The 20,631-nt window shown below is 37.7% G+C and overlaps 1 protein-coding gene across 1 annotated transcript in view; it reads right to left on the bottom strand.

The window, feature by feature from the left end:
* The window catches only part of LOC129726923 (chaoptin), a 471,022-nt gene that overhangs the window by 35,703 nt on the left and 414,688 nt on the right, over positions 1–20,631 (bottom strand). The window contains exon 5 of the mRNA XM_055684186.1: positions 14,408–14,518. Within this exon, the coding sequence (XP_055540161.1) occupies positions 14,408–14,518 (111 nt within the window). The remainder of the gene's footprint in view (positions 1–14,407; positions 14,519–20,631) is intronic.

Raw genomic sequence — 20,631 nt, 5'->3', positions numbered from 1 at the left:
TTATTTTTCGTTTTCTTCTAATTTTCATTTTTCTCTCATATTCATTAATTTTTTTTGTCATATCCTTCTTTTTTTCTCATTTTTCCTCTTTCTCTTCTCAATTTATTTCATTTTCTTCTAATTTTTTTCTTGTTTACTTCTCATTTTCTTCTCATTCTCTTCTTGTCACATTCTTCTAATTTTTGCCTCATTTTCACCTGATTGTCTCCTCTTTTTTCTCATTTTCATCGCATTTCCTTCACTTTTTTTATTTTTCTCATATCCTTTTCTCATTCTCTTTTCATATTTTTCTCAGTGTTTACTAATTCTATTCTCATATTCTATCTATTTCCTTCCCATTTATTTCTTATTTTCTCGTCATTTTCTTCTCATATCATTCTCGTTTTCTTCTCATTTTCTTCTCAATCCTTCCCATTTTTCCCATTTTCTTGTCATTTGTTTTTCATTTCCTTCTCTAATTTTTCTCATTACGTTATCATTTTCTTACCATTATATTCTCCTTTTTTCTCATTTTTTCTCATTTTTCTTTAATTTCCTTCTCATTCTCTTTTCATTTTCTTTCTATTTTCATCTCCTTTCCCTTTTATTTTTTGTCATTGTTTTCTTAATTTTTCTGTCTTTTTTTCTCATTCCTTCATCATACTCTTTCTCATTTCATATGTTTCTCATTTCCTATTCATTTCTTATTATTTCTTTTCATCTTCTTCTCGTTTTTTTTGTTGTAATTTCCTTTTCATTCTCTCCTTATTTTCTTCTCATTCATTTCTCATTTTTTGCTCATATTATTCTCATTTCCTTCTCGTTTTCTTTTCGTGTTCTTCGTAATTTTTCCTTTTCATTTCCTGCTTGTCATTTTCTTCTCATTCGCTTATCACATATTTCTTATTACGTTTAAATTTTTTGCATTTTCTTCTCATATTTTTCGCATTTTCTTCTTTTTTCTCTTGTTCCGTTCTCATTTTCTTGCCATTATCTTTTTCGTTTATTGTAATTCTCTTCTCATTTTCTTCTCGCTTCCTTCTTGTTGTTTTCTCATTTTCTTCACACTTCTTTTCTTCTCATTTTCTATGTATTTTCTTCTCATTATCTCCGCATTTTCTTTTTTTTTTCAACTTATTTTCTTCTTATTTTTTCTCGTTTCCTTTTTATTCATTCTCATATTCTCCTCATTTTCATTCCATTTTTTTTTCTGTTAATTTTCATCCCATTATCTTCTCATTCTCTATATAATTTCACTCAACTAATTCTTGTTTTCATCTCTTTTACTTCTTATATAATTTTTATTTTATTCTGCTCATTATCTTCTCATTCTCCACTGAGTAACTCCTCAAGTCCTTCTAGTTTTGTTTTGATTTTGTTCTCATTTTCTCTTGATTTTTTTTTCTGATTTTTTTATTCTTTTTTCGTTGTCATTTCATTCTATTCTCATTTTTGCTCAATTTATTTTTCGTTTCTGCTCATATTGTTCTCATGATTTTTTTTCTTTTTCTTCTCATTTTTTTTTTCGTTTTATCGTATTTTCGCCCCATTTTCTTCTTATTTTCACATCATTTTCTCCTGATTGTCTCCTCTTTTTTTCAGATTTTCATCGCATTTATTTTTCTTTATTTATTTTTCTTTCTAATATCCTTTCCTCATTATTTTTTCATATTTTTTTCATTGTTTTCTAATTCTATTCTCATTTCCGTCTCGTTTTCTTCCTATTTCCTTCTCATTTTGTCTTATTTTCTCCTCATTTGCTTCACATATTCTTAACGTTTTCTTCTCATTTATCCTTCCCATTTTTTCCCATTTTCTCCTCATTTTTTTTTCATTTCCTTCCCATTTTTTTCTCATTGCGTTCTCTTTTTTTTTTGCCATTATTTTCTTCCTTTTTTCTCATTCATTTCTTATATTTTCTCCTTTCACTCTCATTTTCTTTCTATTTTTCCTCATTTCCCTTTTCATGGTTTTCTCATTCTTTTCTCATTTTTTTATCATACTCTGTTTCCTCTCCTCATTTTCTTGCTGTAATTTTCTTTTCGTTCTCTTCTTATTTCTTCTCATTTTTCTGTCATATTTCTCTCATTTCCTTCTCGTTTTCTTCTTATTTTTACCTTTTCATTCTCTTCTTGTCATTTTTTCTCGTTTTCTAGCCATTTTCTTTTATTTTTCCTTATTTCCTTCCTGATTTTTTCTATTTGCTTCTCATATTTTTTCACATTTTCTTCCTATTTTTTCTCAGTTCGTTCACATGTTTTGCCCATATCTTGTCTTATTGTGTTATTCTATTCTCATTTTATTCTCACTTCTTTTTTATCTTACTTTCTTTTTATTCACTTTTCATTTTCTCCTCATTTTCATTCCATTTTTTCATTTCTTTTTTTTCTTATTTTCTTCCCATTTTTTTCTCATTTTCTCTCCATTCTCTTCTCATTCTCTTTTCACTTTTACTCAATTTATTTTTGTTTTCTGCTCTTATACTTCTTATTCCATTTTCATTCTCTTTCCATTATTTTTTTCATCTTCTGCTTATTGTCTTCTTATTCTTTACTTAGTCTCTTCTCAAGTTTGTCTCTTTTTCTTTTGATTTTGTTCTCATTTTCCTTTGATTTTGGTTCTCATTGTCATTATATTCTTTTTTCGTTATCATTTCATTCTCTTCTCATTTTCACTCAATCATTTTTTCGTCTGCTGCTTATATTCTTCCCAGTTACTTCTATTTTTTTGTTTGATTTTCCATCATTTTATTTTCATTTTTTCCCACGTTTCTCTCATTCTCTTCTCATGTGTTCTTCTCATTTTTTTCTATTTTAATCTCATTCTTTACTCATTTTTACCTAAGTCACTCTCGTTTTCTTCTTATTTAGTTCTTATTTAAATTATATCTTATTGTTTTATTATGTTGCTTTTTCATCCTCTGCTCATTATCTTCTCATTCTCAACTCAGTCTCTTCTCATTTGTTTCTCATATTTTTCTCATATGCTTCTCATATGCTTCTCATTTTCTTCTTATTTCTTTTTCATTTTGTTTTATTTTTTTCTCAAATTCTTTTTATTCTTCTCATTTTTTTTATTTTCTCCTCATTTCCTTTTTTTTCTTTTCTTATTTTCACTCATTTTTTTCTCGTTTTCTTCGCATTTACTTTCTATATACTTTTAATTTTCTTCTTATTGTTTCTTAATCTTCTGCTTACTTTTTTCTCATTCTTTACTTAGTCTCTTCTCATTCGTATCTCGTTTTCTTCTCATATTCTTCTAGTTTTCTCCTCATTTTATTTTCATTCTTATATCTTTTTTTTCTCTTTTAATCAATAAATTTTCGGTTTCTGCTCGTTTTCTTTTTTTTGCCTTTTATTTTCATTTTATCTGCTATTCATATTCTTATCTTTTCTCATTCGTCTCACATTTATTCTCTTTTTCTTCTCATTCTTGTCTCATTGTCTTTTTATTCTCTTTTCCTATTTTTCTCTTTTCAATTTCCTATCGTTCTGTTCTTTTCTCTTCACATACTCTTCTTTTTCTATTTTCATCCTCTTCTCCTTTACTTCCCATTTTTTTTTATATTTTCTTATCGCATTTTTTCTATTCGCGTATCATATTGTTTTTACTTCTTTGTTATACTCTAGCCTTTTTCTTCATATCGTTTTCTTCTTTATTTTCTCGATTTCTTTGAATTCACTTGTTTTTCGTTCCTATCATTCTCTTGTCATTTTTCTAGAAGTTATTTTATATACTCTTGTTCTTCCGTTGTCATCATTTGCTCTTCTCTTCCCATGTGGTTCTTCATCATGTCATTCTCTTATTGTTTTTTTTTCTTCATCTATAATTTATTTGGCACGGCACAAATACAATTTAATGTTTAACGGCGCCAATTATATCTGGTAGCTTACTTTCTAAAGTATCTTAATAACTAAAAGCAAATTTTTTATCCTCGCTGCCGACTACGAGCTGAAACTAAATCTAACTTAAAGCTAGAATGTTTTGCATTAAAAGCACTGATTTGTTGTTTGATGGTTTTCTATCGCCATAGGTAAGCATCCTATTGAATATGTTCCGCTGCTGGGCCAAGATATTACTGACTGGCATATTGGGTTGTCTCCCTCGGGACCTGAGAGTATCGTGCGGGTCTGATTGCTGTTTCCGGATCCGGGGTCTTAACGTGTTCTTGTCATTTGGTTGGATGTAGGCGGAAGGGAATAGGATTAAACTGAGGCGTGGATGGATTTCAGGAAAACGTATATAAGGGACATGTAGGATAGGTCACGGCTCGCCAAGACATCACGAACAGGAACAGCCGGCTGCCTACCTTCGGCCTGCAGGGAAGCTATTAATCTAGACCTGGCGTCACGGTGTACAGAGCATGACCAAACCACATGCTCTATGTCGTGATAACCCTCATCACAGGCACAGATACCACTCTCCCCGAGCCCAACACGACGGAGATGCGCGTCAAATCTATAGTGATTGGACATAAGCCGGGACATCACGCAAATGAAATCCCGAGCTACATCCAACCCCTTGAACCACGGGTTCGTCGATACTTTGGGGATTATGGAATGTAACCACCTTCCCAATTCCCCTCTGGTCCAAGCATTTTGCCAACTGATGATCGTATTCTGACGTACTAGTGCGAAAAATTCATTAAAAGCAATTGGTCTTTCATAAATATCACCGTTTGTTGCGCCCACCTTAGCCAAAGAGTCCGCTTTCTCATTGCCCGGTATCGAGCAGTGAGAAGGGACCCACGCTAAGGTAATCTGAGTAGATTTTTCGGATAAAGCACTCAGATGTTCCCGCATTTTCCCCAGGAAATACGGAGAGTGCTTAACATCTTTCATCGATCGGAGAGCCTCAATAGAACTGAGACTGTCCGTAAAGATGAAATAATGGTCCGTGGGCATTTTTTCGATAATCCCTAGGGTGTACTGAATTGCAGCCAATTCTGCGACGTAAACAGAAGCAGGATAAGCAGAAGCTTATGGGAGACGGTTAAATTGTTATTGAAAATACCAAAGCCAGTGGACCCATCAAGAAGTGATCCGTCAGTGTAGAACATATTGTTGCAGTTGATGTTTCGATATTTATTGGAAAAAAATTTGGGGATCTGCTGCACGCGTAAATGATCCGGGATTCCACGAGTTTCTTCTATCATGGATGTATCGAAAAACTTAGTAGAATCAGAAGTATTTGATAAGTCGACACGATTTGGAATATTCGAAGAAGGGTTAATATTTTGGGACATGTGATGGAAATACAATGTCATAAAACGGGTTTGAGAATTAAGTTCGATTAACCTTTCAAATTTTCAATCACGGGACGGTTCAAGACCTCACATTTGATAAGAATACGAGAAGACAGGCTCCAGAAGCGGTTTTTTAATGGTAGTACTCCAGCTAAGACCTCCAAACTCATCGTATGGGTCGACTGCATGCAACCTAAGGCGATACGCAAACAACGATATTGTATTCGCTCCAGTTTGATCAAATGTGTGTTTGCTGCGGAGCGGAAGCAGAAACACCCGTACTCAATAACAGACAATATCGTTATAAGGTCTCCTAAATGGGCTCCCCACCATTGTCCGGTTATTGTACGAAGAAAATTCACTCTTTGTTGACATTTTTTCATCAGATACCTCACGTGACAACCCCAGGTGCCTTTAGAGTCGAACCAGATACCAAGATATTTGTGTACCAAAACCTGAGAAATCGTTTCACCCATTAATTGTGTTTGAAGCTGAGCAGGTTCATGCTTCCTAGAAAAAACTACTATCTCAGTCTTCTGCGGAGAGAATTCGATACCTAGCTGTAAAGCCCAAGCAGACAAATTGTCCAAGGTATCTTGCAATGGTCCTTGCAAATCGGCAGCTTTGGCTCCTGTAACAGAGATTACACTGTCGTCTGCAAGTTGTCTTATCGTGCATGAATTTTCCAGACATTCGTCGACGTCATTTACATAAAAGTTGTAAAGAAGGGGGCTTAAACATGAGCCCTGGGGAAGACCCATGTAGCTAATGCGAAAAGTTGCCAAATCGCCGTGCGTAAATTGCATGTGCTTTTCGGACAACAAATTGTGCAAAAAATTGTTTAAAATTGGAGAAAATCCTTGTCGGTGAAGTTTGCCCGAAAGAATGTCAATAGAAACGGAATCAAAAGCCCCCTTAATGTCCAAGAACGCAGACGCCATTTGTTCTTTGCGAGCATACGCCAGCTGAATATCTGTTGAAAGCAGCGCAAGACAATCATTCGTCCCTTTGGCACGGCGGAAGCCAAATTGAGTATCCGATAGTAGGCCATTTGATTCGACCCAATGGTCTAAACGACGGAGTATCATTTTTTCCATCAATTTCCGGATACAGGATAGCATTGCAATCGGCCTATAAGAGTTGTGATCAGAAGCTGGTTTCGCTGGTTTTTGGATGGCGATCACCTTCACTTGCCTCCAATCCTGCAGTACAATGTTTTGCTCCAGGAACTTATTGAACAAGTTCAACAAGCGCCTCTTGGCATTGCCGGGTAGATTCTTCAACAAGTTGAATTTGATTCTATCTAACCCAGGCGCGTCATTTTTACAGGACAGGAGGGCAACTGAAAATTCTGCCATCGTAAAAGGTGATTCTATCGCGTCGTGCCCCGGAGACGCATCACGAACAATATTTTGCTCAGGAACAGAGTCCGGACATACTTTCCTGGCAAAATCAAATATCCACCTACTTGAAGACTCCTCGCTTTCGTTGACCGTTACGCGATTCCGCATTCTTCGGGCTGTGTTCCAAAGAGTGCTCATCGATGTCTCCCTCGACGTCTAGTTCACGAACCGACGCCAATATCCGCGTTTCTTTGCTTTAGCCAAGCTTTTAAGCTTGGTATCAAGCTCCGAATACCGTAAATAGTCGCCAGGTATACCTCCCTTCTAGTAGGCCAAAGACGCGTCGGATCTTTGCGTGTAGACAACGGAGCACTCTTGGTCCCACCACGGAGTGGGATGCCGTTCTTTAATCGTTACGCCGGGATATTTCTTCGTTTGGGCTTGCAACGCGGCGTCGAGAATCAAGCCCGCGAGGAGGCTGTATTCTTCAAGTGGTGGATGATGTTGAATCGAATCGACCGCTTTTGAAATCATTTCCTCGTATAACTTCCAATCGACATTCCGTGTAGGGTCATACGGAATGTCAACTGGTCGCATGCGAGTTGACCCGTTATTAATTGAAATAACAATAGGCAAATGGTCGCTACCTTGAGGATCGAGGATTACCTTCCATGTGCAATCCAACCGTAGCGACGTCGAACATAAGGATAGATCCAAAGCGCTTGGGCGCGCTGGAGGTTTCGGGATACGTGTCATTTCACCGTTGTTTAAAATAGTCATGTCGAAGTCATCGCAAAGGTTATAGATAAAAGAGGAGCGGTTATCATTGTAAGGGGAACCCCAAGCCACGCCATGAGAGTTGAAGTCTCCCAAAATCAAACGTGGCGAGGGAAGAAGTTCTATTAAATCAAAGAGCAGCCGTTGCCCAACCTGTGCTCTGGGAGGAATATATATTAAGGCAATACAAAGCTCTTTACCTTGTATTGTCATTTGACATGCGACAACTTCGATGCCTGGAATCGAGGGGAGGTTAATACGATAGAAAGAATAGCACTTTTTAATCCCTAAAAGTACTCCTCCATATGGGGTGTCTCGATCAAGGCGAATAATATTAAAATCATGGAAGTTGAGATCAATATTTGAAGTAAGCCATGTTTCACAAAGGGAAAATGCATCGCATTTGTTTTTATTTATCAAAACTTTAAACGAATCAATTTTTGGTAAAATACTTCTACAATTCCACTGTAAGACAGAGATAGAATCCTTCATATACGCAGTTGAATTAGGCATCGAAGGATACAATCGCTGCAAGGAGGGGCCATTGGGCAGTCAACTGCTTCAAAAATGATCTAACTGTTGGGAGAAATGCTGTAAGAAAAATTTTAATTGCATCGGGTACATTGAAAGTTTCAAAAATCCAGTCCACAATGTCAGAAAATTTCACTAATCCAGAGTTTGTTTCATCAACTGGATGTGCAAAAGGAACAACTGGGGTTTTAGATGTTCCTGGCAGTGCTGGGAACTCCTTCTGGGACTTCAAATTTGCAAGCCCAGGAGGAGTTTGCTTCGGTTTTTCCGCAGCACTGTTTGGTTTGCTTGTAACTTTCATTTCACTTTGAGAAATCTTAGGACCTTTTCTGGGAAGTTTAGGAGAGGAAATATTTTTCCTCTTCCTAGACTCCCCAGGATTGGCGTAAGATGTTCCCGCTGGTGAATCGTCAGAATCGGTTTCATCAGAGGACAACAGATCATAAGGGTTTGATGTAATGGGAGAAGTGGTAACGGTCTTCTTCAGCATCTCAGCGTAAGAACGCTTCGAACGCTCTTTGAGAGACCTCTTTATTCTATCCCTGCGCTGCATGTACACCGCACATGTCGAGAGCTCATGCTGACTCTCCCCACAGTGAATGCATTTTTCAGCATTTTTACTGCAGGAATCATCCGCATGATTCTCCCCACACTTGCCACAACGTGCCTTATTGCAGCAGTAGGCGGCGGTGTGGCCTAACTGCTTACAATTCAGGCAGTTCATGACGCGAGGCACATATAATCGCACAGGGAGACGAACCCGGTGGATCGAGACGTGGCTTGGTAGCGCTGACCCGGCGAACGTAACTCGAAACGAGTTTGACGGGGTGTATACTGTTTTGCCACCGATGATCGATGCTGACCGCAATTGCTTGCAGTCGAGCACCTTTACATCGGGACAGGTTTTGTTCTTAAAGCACCCTTTGGCACTTTTCAGTATACACTCGACGGACAGACTCGAATCGGTTATGACACCGTCGATCTCCACGTCTCGTGCGGGTATGTAAACGCGATACTCGCGTGTGAAGAGCTCAGAGCAAGCTATATCGTTGGCCTCTTTCAGGTTACTGACCACGACACGGAGCTTGTTAGGCCGGACCTTGGAAATTTCGGTCACGCCCTTGTACTCCTTCGTCAGGTCTTTAGAAATCTGCAAGAGGTTCAACTGTTTCGATTTCGGTCCCGCCTTTGGCCGAAAATAGACAGTATAGCTGCCCTGGGTTCCGTCTGGGTAAAGCCTGGGGTGAGGGAGACTGAAGAATGAACAGGGGAGGGGGTAACAGAAGGGTCAGGGTCAGAGGGGTTCGGGGATGGTGGCGCGGGAGGCGAGGGACCTACATCCATCCCGCTAAGTCTAGCGCACTAGCGCCGACAAGAGCACGTACCTTTTTACAGCCAGCAGCACCAATACAGCAGCACCAAACAGCCACCAGCAGCGAGCCAGGTGTGAGATCACTCCACACAGCGATACAACTCACTGTCAACTGATGGCTTCTTCTTTTTCCTCTTTTGTGTCTCGTCCACTGCTGTAGCACAATTCAGCCAGCAGCCAAATCGGCTTACGCACCAGCTGGTAGTCACGATGCGAAACAGTTGCACAAAGGCGCGACCTTGAACCCGGATTTATTTCACTCGACCAGGCAAACAATGCCAACACTTGTTAACACGTCTTTTGTTTTATATTCTATCGGAGCGATCACCGATCACACGTCCGATACTGATGCGTGTTCGGCACAGAATGATTATCTTATTGTTGTCATTCTCCATTTGTTTTGATTTAATTTTTTTCTCGTTATCTTTACATCATCTTCTCGTTTGGTCATATTCTCTACGATTGTTTTTTGTGATAATTCCTTTTTCATCTTAATGACAGTTTTTTCCTATATGTTTTCGTTCTATTCTTTTTTTTAAATTCTGTCTTCACCATTTGACTATGTGTTGCACTCAATAGCTGTGTACGGTTCGTATACGGACTAGGACGCTACGCACATGTCAGCCAGCTGCAAAAAAAACCTGATTGGCTGTTCTCTTGAGCATTTTTATGCTTATCGTTCTCGCTTGTTCTTATGGAAGCTTATATTTCATCACGGTCACCGCCAGTGCTCTTTCAAAAGCTATTACCGTCTCAAGGGCGCCGTCTCCAAAATATGATTATCCCACGCAACAACACAAGCAACTACTCAAATTAATTTTTCGTTCGGGGTGAGGTAAATTGGAACTCCTTACCAACTGGTATCAAACCTTCGACATCGGAAGCAGTTTTTAAAATGGGGTCTAGAATTTTGGAACCGTCCTTAAATATAGTGAAATTGAATGTTAAAATAAGATAGAAGTAGTATAAGATAAATAATGTACAAAAAGTGACATTCGGAGGTAGCAGTATAAAAAGGTTTACCTTACGCTACCATAATAATAAACAAATAAACAAAAAAAACATTTACACATTTCTTCTTCATGTTCCATTCTATTTTTTTTATTTCTTCTCCCATATTCTCATCTCCTCATCATTTTCTGTTCATTCTTTTCTCGTGCTCTTCTTATTTTATCTTAAATCTCCAGCACTATATATGTATATATTCCTCTTCCCATTGTTTCCTAATCTCTTTCAGCAGTTCTTATTCTCTAATCATATATTTTCTCTTTCTCTTTTCAATCTTCTGTCATTCTCGATTAATTCTACATATTTCTATTTTTCCTCATTATCTTCTCTTTCTCCTTCTTAGCTCGTTTTCCATTGTATTGTTTTACTTATTGATTACTTATTACCTTCTCATATTGCTCACAGTTTCACTTTATTTCCTCTTCATCTCTATCTAGTTACCTGTTCGAGATATTCTTACTGTTCTTTTCATATTCTCCTTACAGTTTTTTATTCGTTCTTCTCATGCTCATATTCTGCTCGTATTATTCTCCTAATTGTTGCAGTTTTCTTCACATAATCGACGCATTTTTTGTTACATCTGCTTGATCTTTCCTGATATTTGTCTAATTCCTTAGTATCCATAATATTTTTTTATTGTTTAATTTGTGGAAGTTCTAACCTAATTGTCTACCTAGTCTTTTTCCATTAACTTCTTGTTTCGTTTTTCGATCTCATCTCATTATTTTTCTTCAGTTTTGACCATCTCATAAATTTTATTCGCTACTCTCTTCTGACCATTATTCTTCCGTATCTGCGTGACACTGTGCAACTAAAATTTACCTTTTTTCTTCCCTGGCTTCTACACGCAAAACTTTTCCTTATTACTTTAGAAGCAATAGCGCCAAATTACCTTTTAGGTAACAAATCCATTACTTAAAAAGCAATAAAATTCTTCCCCAGTCAAGTAACAACACATACTGTCATATATTTAGCACGTGTTATGAGAGTACGACTATCTAATAATGGTCGTTTCCACCACATGCAACGTTTTTTCTGTCGAAAAATGCTCCCTTTCCACCTCAAGTCAAAAAAAATCACACACCGTCGCATGTGTTGCACATGTTACAAGTTTTTTCAATCTCCAATTCATCCGGTGGGCGTGTATTAGTTCGCTCGTTGTATGCATACGGAGTAGCGAAAAAATATGACAAGAGCTGCCAAGCAACATTTTCCCCGTCATAAAGTATGCAATCTTTGATGATTCCAATGACTTGAAATGGGCCTTAAAATGACATCACAATCTGTAAACTGCGTTAGAGAAAAATAAAAACATTCGCTTTCTTGCAAGCTATTTACAGCACATAATCATTCGTTCATAGAAACTCATTTGGACCTGTTTGAATATACAAAACTCGTGCCCATCCAGAACAATATTCGCAACTGCGGCAACTCTGGTCAGACAGTATTGCATATTTCCATTTCAAGTAAATACTGGGGGACGAAACGAAAGTGTTTCTAATTGGACATTTGAGGTTGACGATTGAGATTCTGATTATGTGTGGATGAAGGGAGCCAAAATGAACCAGATCGTTGCATCAATACAAATGCAGCGAGTGAAGTCTTGCCAACACATGCATTGCGGTGCTTGGCTGTATGTTCTCCTGCAGAAATTATTATAATTTTTATTTCCCTTTGTTTGTTACTTTTTGTGTATAATGCGCAGTCATAAGACACAAAAAGTAATAAAAAGTTGCCCTAAAGTAATGAAATATTCCCCGTTTGCGTTGGGTGTATATATAAATATTTATGCCCCTAGTAACAATATTGGTTTTGTCAAAGTTTTATAGTACTTAATACAGCCAAAACAGCGCCATAAGACTTTGATAAAACCAGTTTTGTTACTTGGGGTATTCCGATGCAAAAACAAATTTCCTTGAGTTTGGACCTATTTCACCTTGTGGGGCAGTAATGGCACCATTTAATGTTTTTGTAGTTTTTTCGACGCCATTTGTTTTTTAAGCCCCAAAGAATTCTGATAGTTTATTCACTTAAAAGCATTTTCTCACCCATCTTTTAAAAAACAAATCTTAAAACGGACAAAAACTGACTTCAAAACGGCAGTTTTGGCATGGTTTCATTTCACAAAGCAAAATAATATCAGGTATGTAGAGCGGTAATAAATCTGCTAACATTTGTATGTATTCAACTGGAAGGTATCTGATCCTCATAAAATGACAGCAACATGTAAAATTTGCTCCAATTCTCCTAAAATACTTAAATAGGTTTATCTCGACGTGGGATTACCTTCTTTGAAATCTGTTTGATGTAATATCAAGAGTGTAAGCGATACTCAAAGATTCAATAACAACAATATTAACATGATCCTCCTCTTTTTGCGGGAGAGTGCCGAATTCTTGGCGAAGATCGGTCAAAATAAAAAAATCTCCGTAAGCTACGAGACAGAATCTTCATAAAAGTTGAGACTTTTAAACTGTATCGTGCTTTTGATATTTCATTTGACATTAATTGCGAAACTGTCAAATCAGCTATTTAAGCAGCCCTTCCATGTAAAATCCATGTATGTACACTGTTCGATTTTGGCAACACGCACTATCGCTCTGTGTTTTCGAATTCGAATCAGGCCAGAAAAGAAAAGTTTTTATTTTGATTACACTATTTCTAATAATTATTAAAAAAGTAAAAATAGTTGAAACAATTCGAGTTGATAAAAACTCTGCTGCATCATAGTCTTATTTGGCAGCAAGACTTATACAAGCAATTTGTGCCTCCACTCTAGAAAATGTAAACTCAGGTTTTATGGCACGAGATTAGAGCAAAATATTCTACCACATCTTTTGTAGTTCTGCTCTTGTAGAACAATGAACAGTTTCGCTAGATTAAGTAATTTTCTAAGAGACCGTACTGTAAATCCAGCGGAATAGTTTAGCAAATGTTGCTTATTAAAATTAGAACGAGCCACACAGTGAGGGCTTTTATCCTACAGCCAGCTTTCGCCGCCGAGAGTTCTCTTTGTGTGCACATTGTTGATTTTATGAAGAGTAAAACTGAAATCATCTATTGGTGTGATGAGTAGTTGCTTATGATGGTCGTATTCATCTTAGTTATTTGTTTAGAAATTTAAAAAGCTGAGGATCGATAGAAAACAATGTATTTTCGTTATTTATGCAAACTAGTTTTGGAAACAATTACGTATAAACCAGAACATATAAATAACGTTATGGTATAACATTTAGCGAGAAAGAACACAAATATGTATCAAAATTTGTTGGCATCAAAACATTGATTCCGGTGCCTCACATGTTTATTGCCCAAACTGTTGTGGACTTTATGTCCCCAATAAAAAATCTTTTATGTCAAACAATTCGAGTAACAGTTTCCAGCCTTTCTCTCCGTTTCAGAAAGACAAACCAGAGCGCAAGCAAACGCCGGCTTTCATCCAAATGGCACAGTTCGTTTCTTTTTTTTTCATTATGCTTCCGAAGCCTTAGGCCACTTTCGGTGGCACCAGAAAACGAAGACCCACAACACTCACGTCCGTCACCGGGGCGCTCACTTGTGCCGAGCATGGGAAAGTGGAGTCGAGCTCGCTTTCATTTTATTTCCGCATCTCAAGTTTTTATCCTTTAATTGCGATTTTTAGATTGGAGTGGATTTGCGGAAGCCTTGGCTTTTCCGTTGCACCGAGTGTGTAGTATAATAGTGCTGGAGTGGTTCCACAATGGGCGGTAGAGTATAGAAGTATTTTCAAGCAGCTCAACCGTTAGTCAGTGTTGCCGCTTGATTGAAATATGGTCGGAAGTTGTGGAGTCCGACATAATTGTTAAAAATTAATTAAAACACTCTCTCATCTATTGAATGGCACCGTTTAGGTTAGCGTAAACTACAGTTTTGGGTCAAATTTTGAGCAGCCCAAATCTGTGAACTGTGTTTCTGACTGTTCGAAGGTCGAAGCTTAACGTTAGGTGCAATGCTTTTGTATTGATTTTATATGGCAGGCTATTGGCTATTGAACATGAACAATATAAAGCAACCACCCAAGCGGGCAACCGACGTTTGCCAGAGCTCGTATGTGCGATATGGAGAGGACGAACGCAGCATTCACCGCAAGCTCAGCTTACTGACCGATTCGAGTGGAACAGCTTTACTTACCTCTGAGCCACTAATCGGCTTAACGTGTGGACATTTTTGAGCGAATCCAGTGGAAGTCCTTGCAGCTGATTGTCCGATATATCCAACGATACTAGCGAGTGCTGCATGAAGCTGGAACCGTTAAAAGAGAAGAAAATAGAGCATGTTACAAAAATTGAAATCTGTTCTGGCCACAACACCCCCTCCCACTGTTGTGACCTTTAAGCTCGTTCGTTCGCAGCCGGACTGGGCTAGCTACCCTGGGCTGGCGACTATCACGGAAAGGTTCTTCGAACGGGTGTGAAATTTTTTGATTGCATGCAAATTGAATTTCATCGCACATCACAAATAAGTCGCCCGGGCAAGACAAATCTCATATTCATATATACCCATATGGAATAAAAACGGCTACCTTCCGTCAGACTCTGCAGATCCGTACAATTTAACCACACAAAATAAACTGTGTTTAGGTAAACAAAAGTCCGGATATAAATCCTCAACATTTAGAGCAAATGGAAAATTGTCCTGTTGCAGGTGCTTCTATATGGTATAGACAATCCGAGCAGTTCAGGACCGTAATTAGGGAAGAATTTAGATTCATTCTTATCAGGGATGGTATTCTACGCGATTTTTCGGGACTCGTAAGTAATTTACGTAGAAAACTGTATTCTACGTTTTTTACGGTAAAAAACCTCTTGCAAGTAGAAAACTCTCAAACACTCAAAAATTCACAGTATGAGTCATAAAATGCCATTCGCTGCGCTGATTAGGTGTATTTAAGTAACGGAAGAATTAATATAAAAAAAGAAACACGAAGAAGCATGAAAGTGTATTTCCGGACTACTTTAAAATCTTAAAGAAACTCAAAAAAGCCAACAAAGTTTCCACTCAATAATTTCACGGTTCAACAACATATTTGTTGTCATCGAAAAATGCAAATGAAAGCAAAGCCGCATAATATACGTCACATACAAAATCAGTGCAACAGCGAAGGCGCATCTAAGGCCTGATTTCTACAGAACTATGCTATCGCTGTCAAATTTCATATATTTAGAGCGTGCCCAACATCTCAATGGTTCATGGTTCCTTTGGCATATATAAAAAAAACCACCAAAAACTCCATGCAACTTCAAACGGTTGCAGGAAGAATTCTTTACACGCTCGGGAAAAATAACTCTAAAATGAGTAAGATTTGACGCATTTTCGTAAAAAGTGGAACAACTCATAACTCCGTATATACGCATAATTGAGTAACAAGGCGATTCAAAAACTTAGTGATTGTTACTCACTTTTTGGGTACAGTATTACTCAGTTTTGGGTTGATTAATAACTCATTTTTTTGGGTTCTGAATTGCAACTTAATTCAATTTACAAATGTATCTAAGGTTTCGAAGATAAAACTAAACATATCTGGGCTTGTTGTTTGTACTGACTAGAAAGCCTTGGAATATTTTGCAAGCGGGAGGTATTTCTAATCCGAAAACTTATGAAACAAATCAAAAACAAATTTAACCGAAGCGTCGTTGTATTCGACGTTATTCAAAACTGAATTATTTGGAGGAAACCCAAAACGAGAGTAAAAGTTACTCAGAATCATAAAGAACCTTTACTCATTATTTACAGCCACGAATATCGTTCTAAACTGAGTTAAAGTTGCTCAGTTAATGAGTTACTATTTACGAGCGTGTACTATCGCTTTGAAAAGGCATAGAATAATGTCTACTACAGATAGAGATACAACAGCCTCTCTATGCCAGAGATGCCAGAATTTTTTGGAAAATGTCTGCAACGGCTCGAAAAACTGAAAAAATCTGCTTGAAATCTGAAAAAAATCTATCTGTAATTCAGGAAATTCGCGCTCACACAGGCAAAAGCCTGCAAAATCTGCACACATTTTGAAAAAGTCTGCGTAAATACAAGAAGACGCTGGTCCTTCTTTGCATTATTATTCATTCAGACATGACGACTTGAAGCTTCACACACCTGTTTGTTTGCGTCAGGAATACCAGATGTGCAGATTTGTTTGCAAACTTCTAGATTCCGTGCGCAGATTTTTATTGATTCGCAGATATTTGCAGTTTTTACATAGTTTCTGCAGATTTTTGTCGAAGTCTCCGCATACTCTTCTAAATGTGTGCAGATTTTTACTGCGCGAGCGCAATTTTTTCGGATCACAGATATATTTTTTAGACTTCAAGCAGTCTAGCAGTAGACTATTTCCCAACTGGGGTTACATACACAACGACATCCGAAGCCGACTTTCAGATGAAACATCAAAAAATCTCGTTAATGTTTATTTTTCGTTACGATGAACCAACCAAGTAGTTGAAGAAGATTACGACTTTGGAAAACATTTTGAAAGCTCCGAAATCGATGGAGATTGAAAGCAAAGATTTTAAATTCATTCTCAATTCTCACAAAATATTCATCACAATTAAAAATAAATAATATTTTTGAACTTGAATTTCGTTTATTCTTCATGTAATTAACCACAAAAAACTCTTTGCAGGGTTTTGTAAAATACTCTTAGAATACTTATTTTTGGTTAAGTATTCTACCAGAGGTATTCTACGTAGAAAACTCGTCGAAAACTACATGAGGTTTTCTACATGACATACCTGATACTTATGCAAAGTGTTTTCTTCGCAGTATGACAACCGAACGTAGGTGCACGCAATATGAGGATGCCGCTAATTAACTTTATATAAGAAAATAAAAAAAAAACCTTTCGACATAACGAAACACAACCACTACACAGCGGATTGTACCAACGTATTGAATCCTGTGAGTTTACGTCAGTAGCATAGATATGTTTGTGCGAGTGTTACTGCCTTTTTTTATCTTTTTGCTATGATATGACCTGGATGGAGTGATAATAGCCAGCAGCGACTGACCACATCTTAATGAATGAATTTGAGTGGACAGCAAACAATTGTAACATTTCGATACATAGCAACAACAAAATGTACGTTTTTTCAAGGTTGTTGGTTATATATGTTGGTTAACAAAGCAAAAACGGTGCTTTTCAGTGCCGCCTAGAAAAATTGGAATAGTTATATATGTGAAATGTTAACTAGTCACTTGAACAACGCAGGACTAATCGAATCACTTACGCCACGCTCGATATATGTGGCTGATAGGTACAATATTCAAAGTGAAATGTTTCATTTAACATTCTATCACCGGTGTAACTCTGCGTTTTTGTACCTATGACAAATTGTCGCGCGTCAGTGAAAAAGATAACAAAGAAAACTCGTCTACATTTCAAACAATGTTTCACAATACTCCCAGTTTCGACCAACCCCTCAAACCATTGCTCCAACATGCATCTCACGATACTCCACTGTTGATGTGTTTCATAAAAAAAGTAGACGCGTAACGTCGTGGTAGGCTTCCTAGGTTATCGATATTGTACGTAATCAAACCACAAATTGTTTGCTGTACGAAAACGATTACAGTTATACCTCGATATAAGGCAACTTTATTTTTATTTTCGTTACGTTATATCCAGTTACGTTATATCGAAGCAAAAAAAAATAATTTATGCAAGAATGTTAATGGTTACTCGAAGATGTGCGAAAACCTATTTTCCATAACCTATCAGTATTTTTAAACCTTTCTTATGCCTATTTAGAAATATTTTCAGAAGCAAAAAAAAATTATTTTTTTTTCAATTGATACAAGAGGTCACTCGAAGATGCGTGAAAACCTATTTCCTATCACCTATCAGTATTTTTAAACGATTCTTATGCCCATTTAAGACAATTTTCAACAAGCAAAAATTTTTTTTTATCTGATGCAAGACTGTTGGTGGTTACCAACAGATGCTCGAAAACCTATTTCTCATCACCTATCAGTATTTTTAAACCTTTCTTATGTCCATTTAGAGAAAATTTCAACAAGCAAAAAAAACTTTTTTTTTTTAATTGATGCAAGACTGTGAATTGTTACTAAAGGATGCGTGAAAACCTGTTTCCCATCATCTATCAGTATTTTTAAACCTTCCTTATGCCCCTTTTGGACAATTTTCGAATTGGTTTCATTGGTTTCAAAACTTACTACAAACATTTTTTGAAGCAATTTATGGCCCAAAAACAGTTGCTGTATCATTTATTTTCAATTTCAATATATTTTAAAAAGTTACGTTATATCGAGGTAAAAGCTACGTTATATCGAGTTACGTTATATCGAGGATGCCTTATATCGAGGTATGACTGTAATTGTTTTATGTTGGTAATGTCCAGAGACTAGCAATAATAAAAAAAAAAGCTCAAGTTATTTGCAAGAAGTTTTCTCATAAGACGTACTCTAAATGCTCTGAGTGGTAGCTTGTTGTAAATAATTTTCATGGAAACTGGTTCACTATTGAACGAAAAATTTTTATCGGTTGTCGATATATGGACGTGTGGATTATTGCAATGAATCTGTTTTCTTAGGTTTTTGAGTATCAAATTCAGAGCAGTTAAATAAATGTAAAAGGTTCCTATTGTCACTGTTAATATTTCATAACATGCCCTAAATATATGGGTTGAGATGTATTTCAGAATATGTATGAAAAGCTTCATTGAAACATTTCGTTATACCATCCGTAATCCTAAGTCACACTTTCGTTTGTGCACTTGAGCACAAATCATGATTAACCCTCTAGTGCCCAGTGCCGCCTTTAGACGGTCGTCAGTTGAACCTCTAAAAACCTTCAATCAGTACTTAGAAAAAGTTTATAAAGTTTTAAAGTGATTTTTTCGAAGTCCGTCTGAAAACTATTTTGGGCACTAGAGGGTTAATTGTTATTTCGGTACTAGGATATTCGAAAACCCGAAGCTTTTTTAATTGTTTTCATAATTTCAGGAATGCTCAGAATGCTGCTAGTTCAAAGCGTTGGCAAAATTATTCTTGGATCTTGCTTAAAAACAATTTTGCAAAGTCATATGTAATTTTAAATTTGGCTCTAGAGCTTGAACTGAAAAAATATGAAAAACTTTAGCTTTTAACCATTCCTGTTGATTTTGGTGCCCCTAGCCAGCTTGGAAGTGCGTCAAAAATACCTTAGATTATTAGCTTGTCGAGTTTAACGCTTTTACGTTTGCTTAGAGCAGGAACATCAGGAACATTTCCCGGTGAAAATCAGGCAGGAGTAGAATCAGAACAAATTGATTAGTCAGATATCGAAATTTGTCGTCTCTGCGGGTTCGAATGTGAAACTGCAGAAAATTTGCTCTGCCAGTGCATGACACAGTGCAGTGCAGAATAAGAGCCTTTGGAAAGAGAACTATAGAGCCTTTCGAGGTCTGGTCTGCAAATTCTAATGAGGTTTCGTACGAAATTCAGAGCCAAATTGACGATCACTTCTATCAATAGTGATATGACAACGAGTACCTAGACTAAAGGAGAGGCATACCACAAAAGATCGAAACAAAAGTCGCAGTGGTTCAAATCTAACGAATAAAAGGTAGTTTTTCCTGACTTACATCGGTCGGGGTCGCCGTAGTTGCCCACCTAGCCATAACCTCACTGCTTCGGCATAGACCATCACGGGACCGCATCGGCGACTACTCCATCATAACAAAGTTAGCCACTGGAAGGGGGACCTATTCAAAATGAATTAAGAGTTCGAATAAAAAACTTACGACGAGTGTAGAGGAATTACTGAGTCCCTTTACGCGTGGAGGCATTCAGCGGTCTCCGTAGAAAAATGTGGAGACGGAAATCCGACGGTGGAACAACGGCGAGCACGTCTGTGTCCACACCAGACATATCGGTAGACGATCCTTTGCTAGTCAAGGCCGTCGAAAAGTGCATGAGCACGCGGTTGAGTGCGGATGCGCAGTCCGATTAACTCGACGCTATAATCGAGTTCTTGACGAACAAGCGTAATTTCGCTGGCGACCTAAAGCAGAGTCTCCCCTGCTTCGGGATACCATCGATGATTAGATCGAATGGAGGCGGCCGAGAAAGCGGCCAGGACCAGGAGGGCGACTGCATCTAAAGAGGTGCAGACAAACGCCCCCTCGTTCGCGGTTGTATGTTCTGCGGGGCAGGTCGCTAAGCGAACGATGCAGTCCCCGGGAGAAGCGGCCCCCGGGAACACCAAAAAACGGTGGGTTGTGCTACTCCCACGGGATAGCACACCAGTCGGCTCAAGGTTTACCGGGAAACCGGCCGAGGTGCAGGCTGCGGGCAACCCTTGGTTTACCGTAGAGGAAACGTCAGGAAGGTGCGATGCGCCAATATGGCGATGCGATCAA

The sequence above is a fragment of the Wyeomyia smithii genome, chromosome 3 (assembly GCF_029784165.1).
Source record: "Wyeomyia smithii strain HCP4-BCI-WySm-NY-G18 chromosome 3, ASM2978416v1, whole genome shotgun sequence".
NCBI classification, from domain to species: Eukaryota; Metazoa; Arthropoda; class Insecta; order Diptera; family Culicidae; genus Wyeomyia; species Wyeomyia smithii.
The sequence above is the reverse complement of the archived record's forward strand: the minus strand, read 5'-3'. Positions and strand labels throughout refer to the sequence as shown.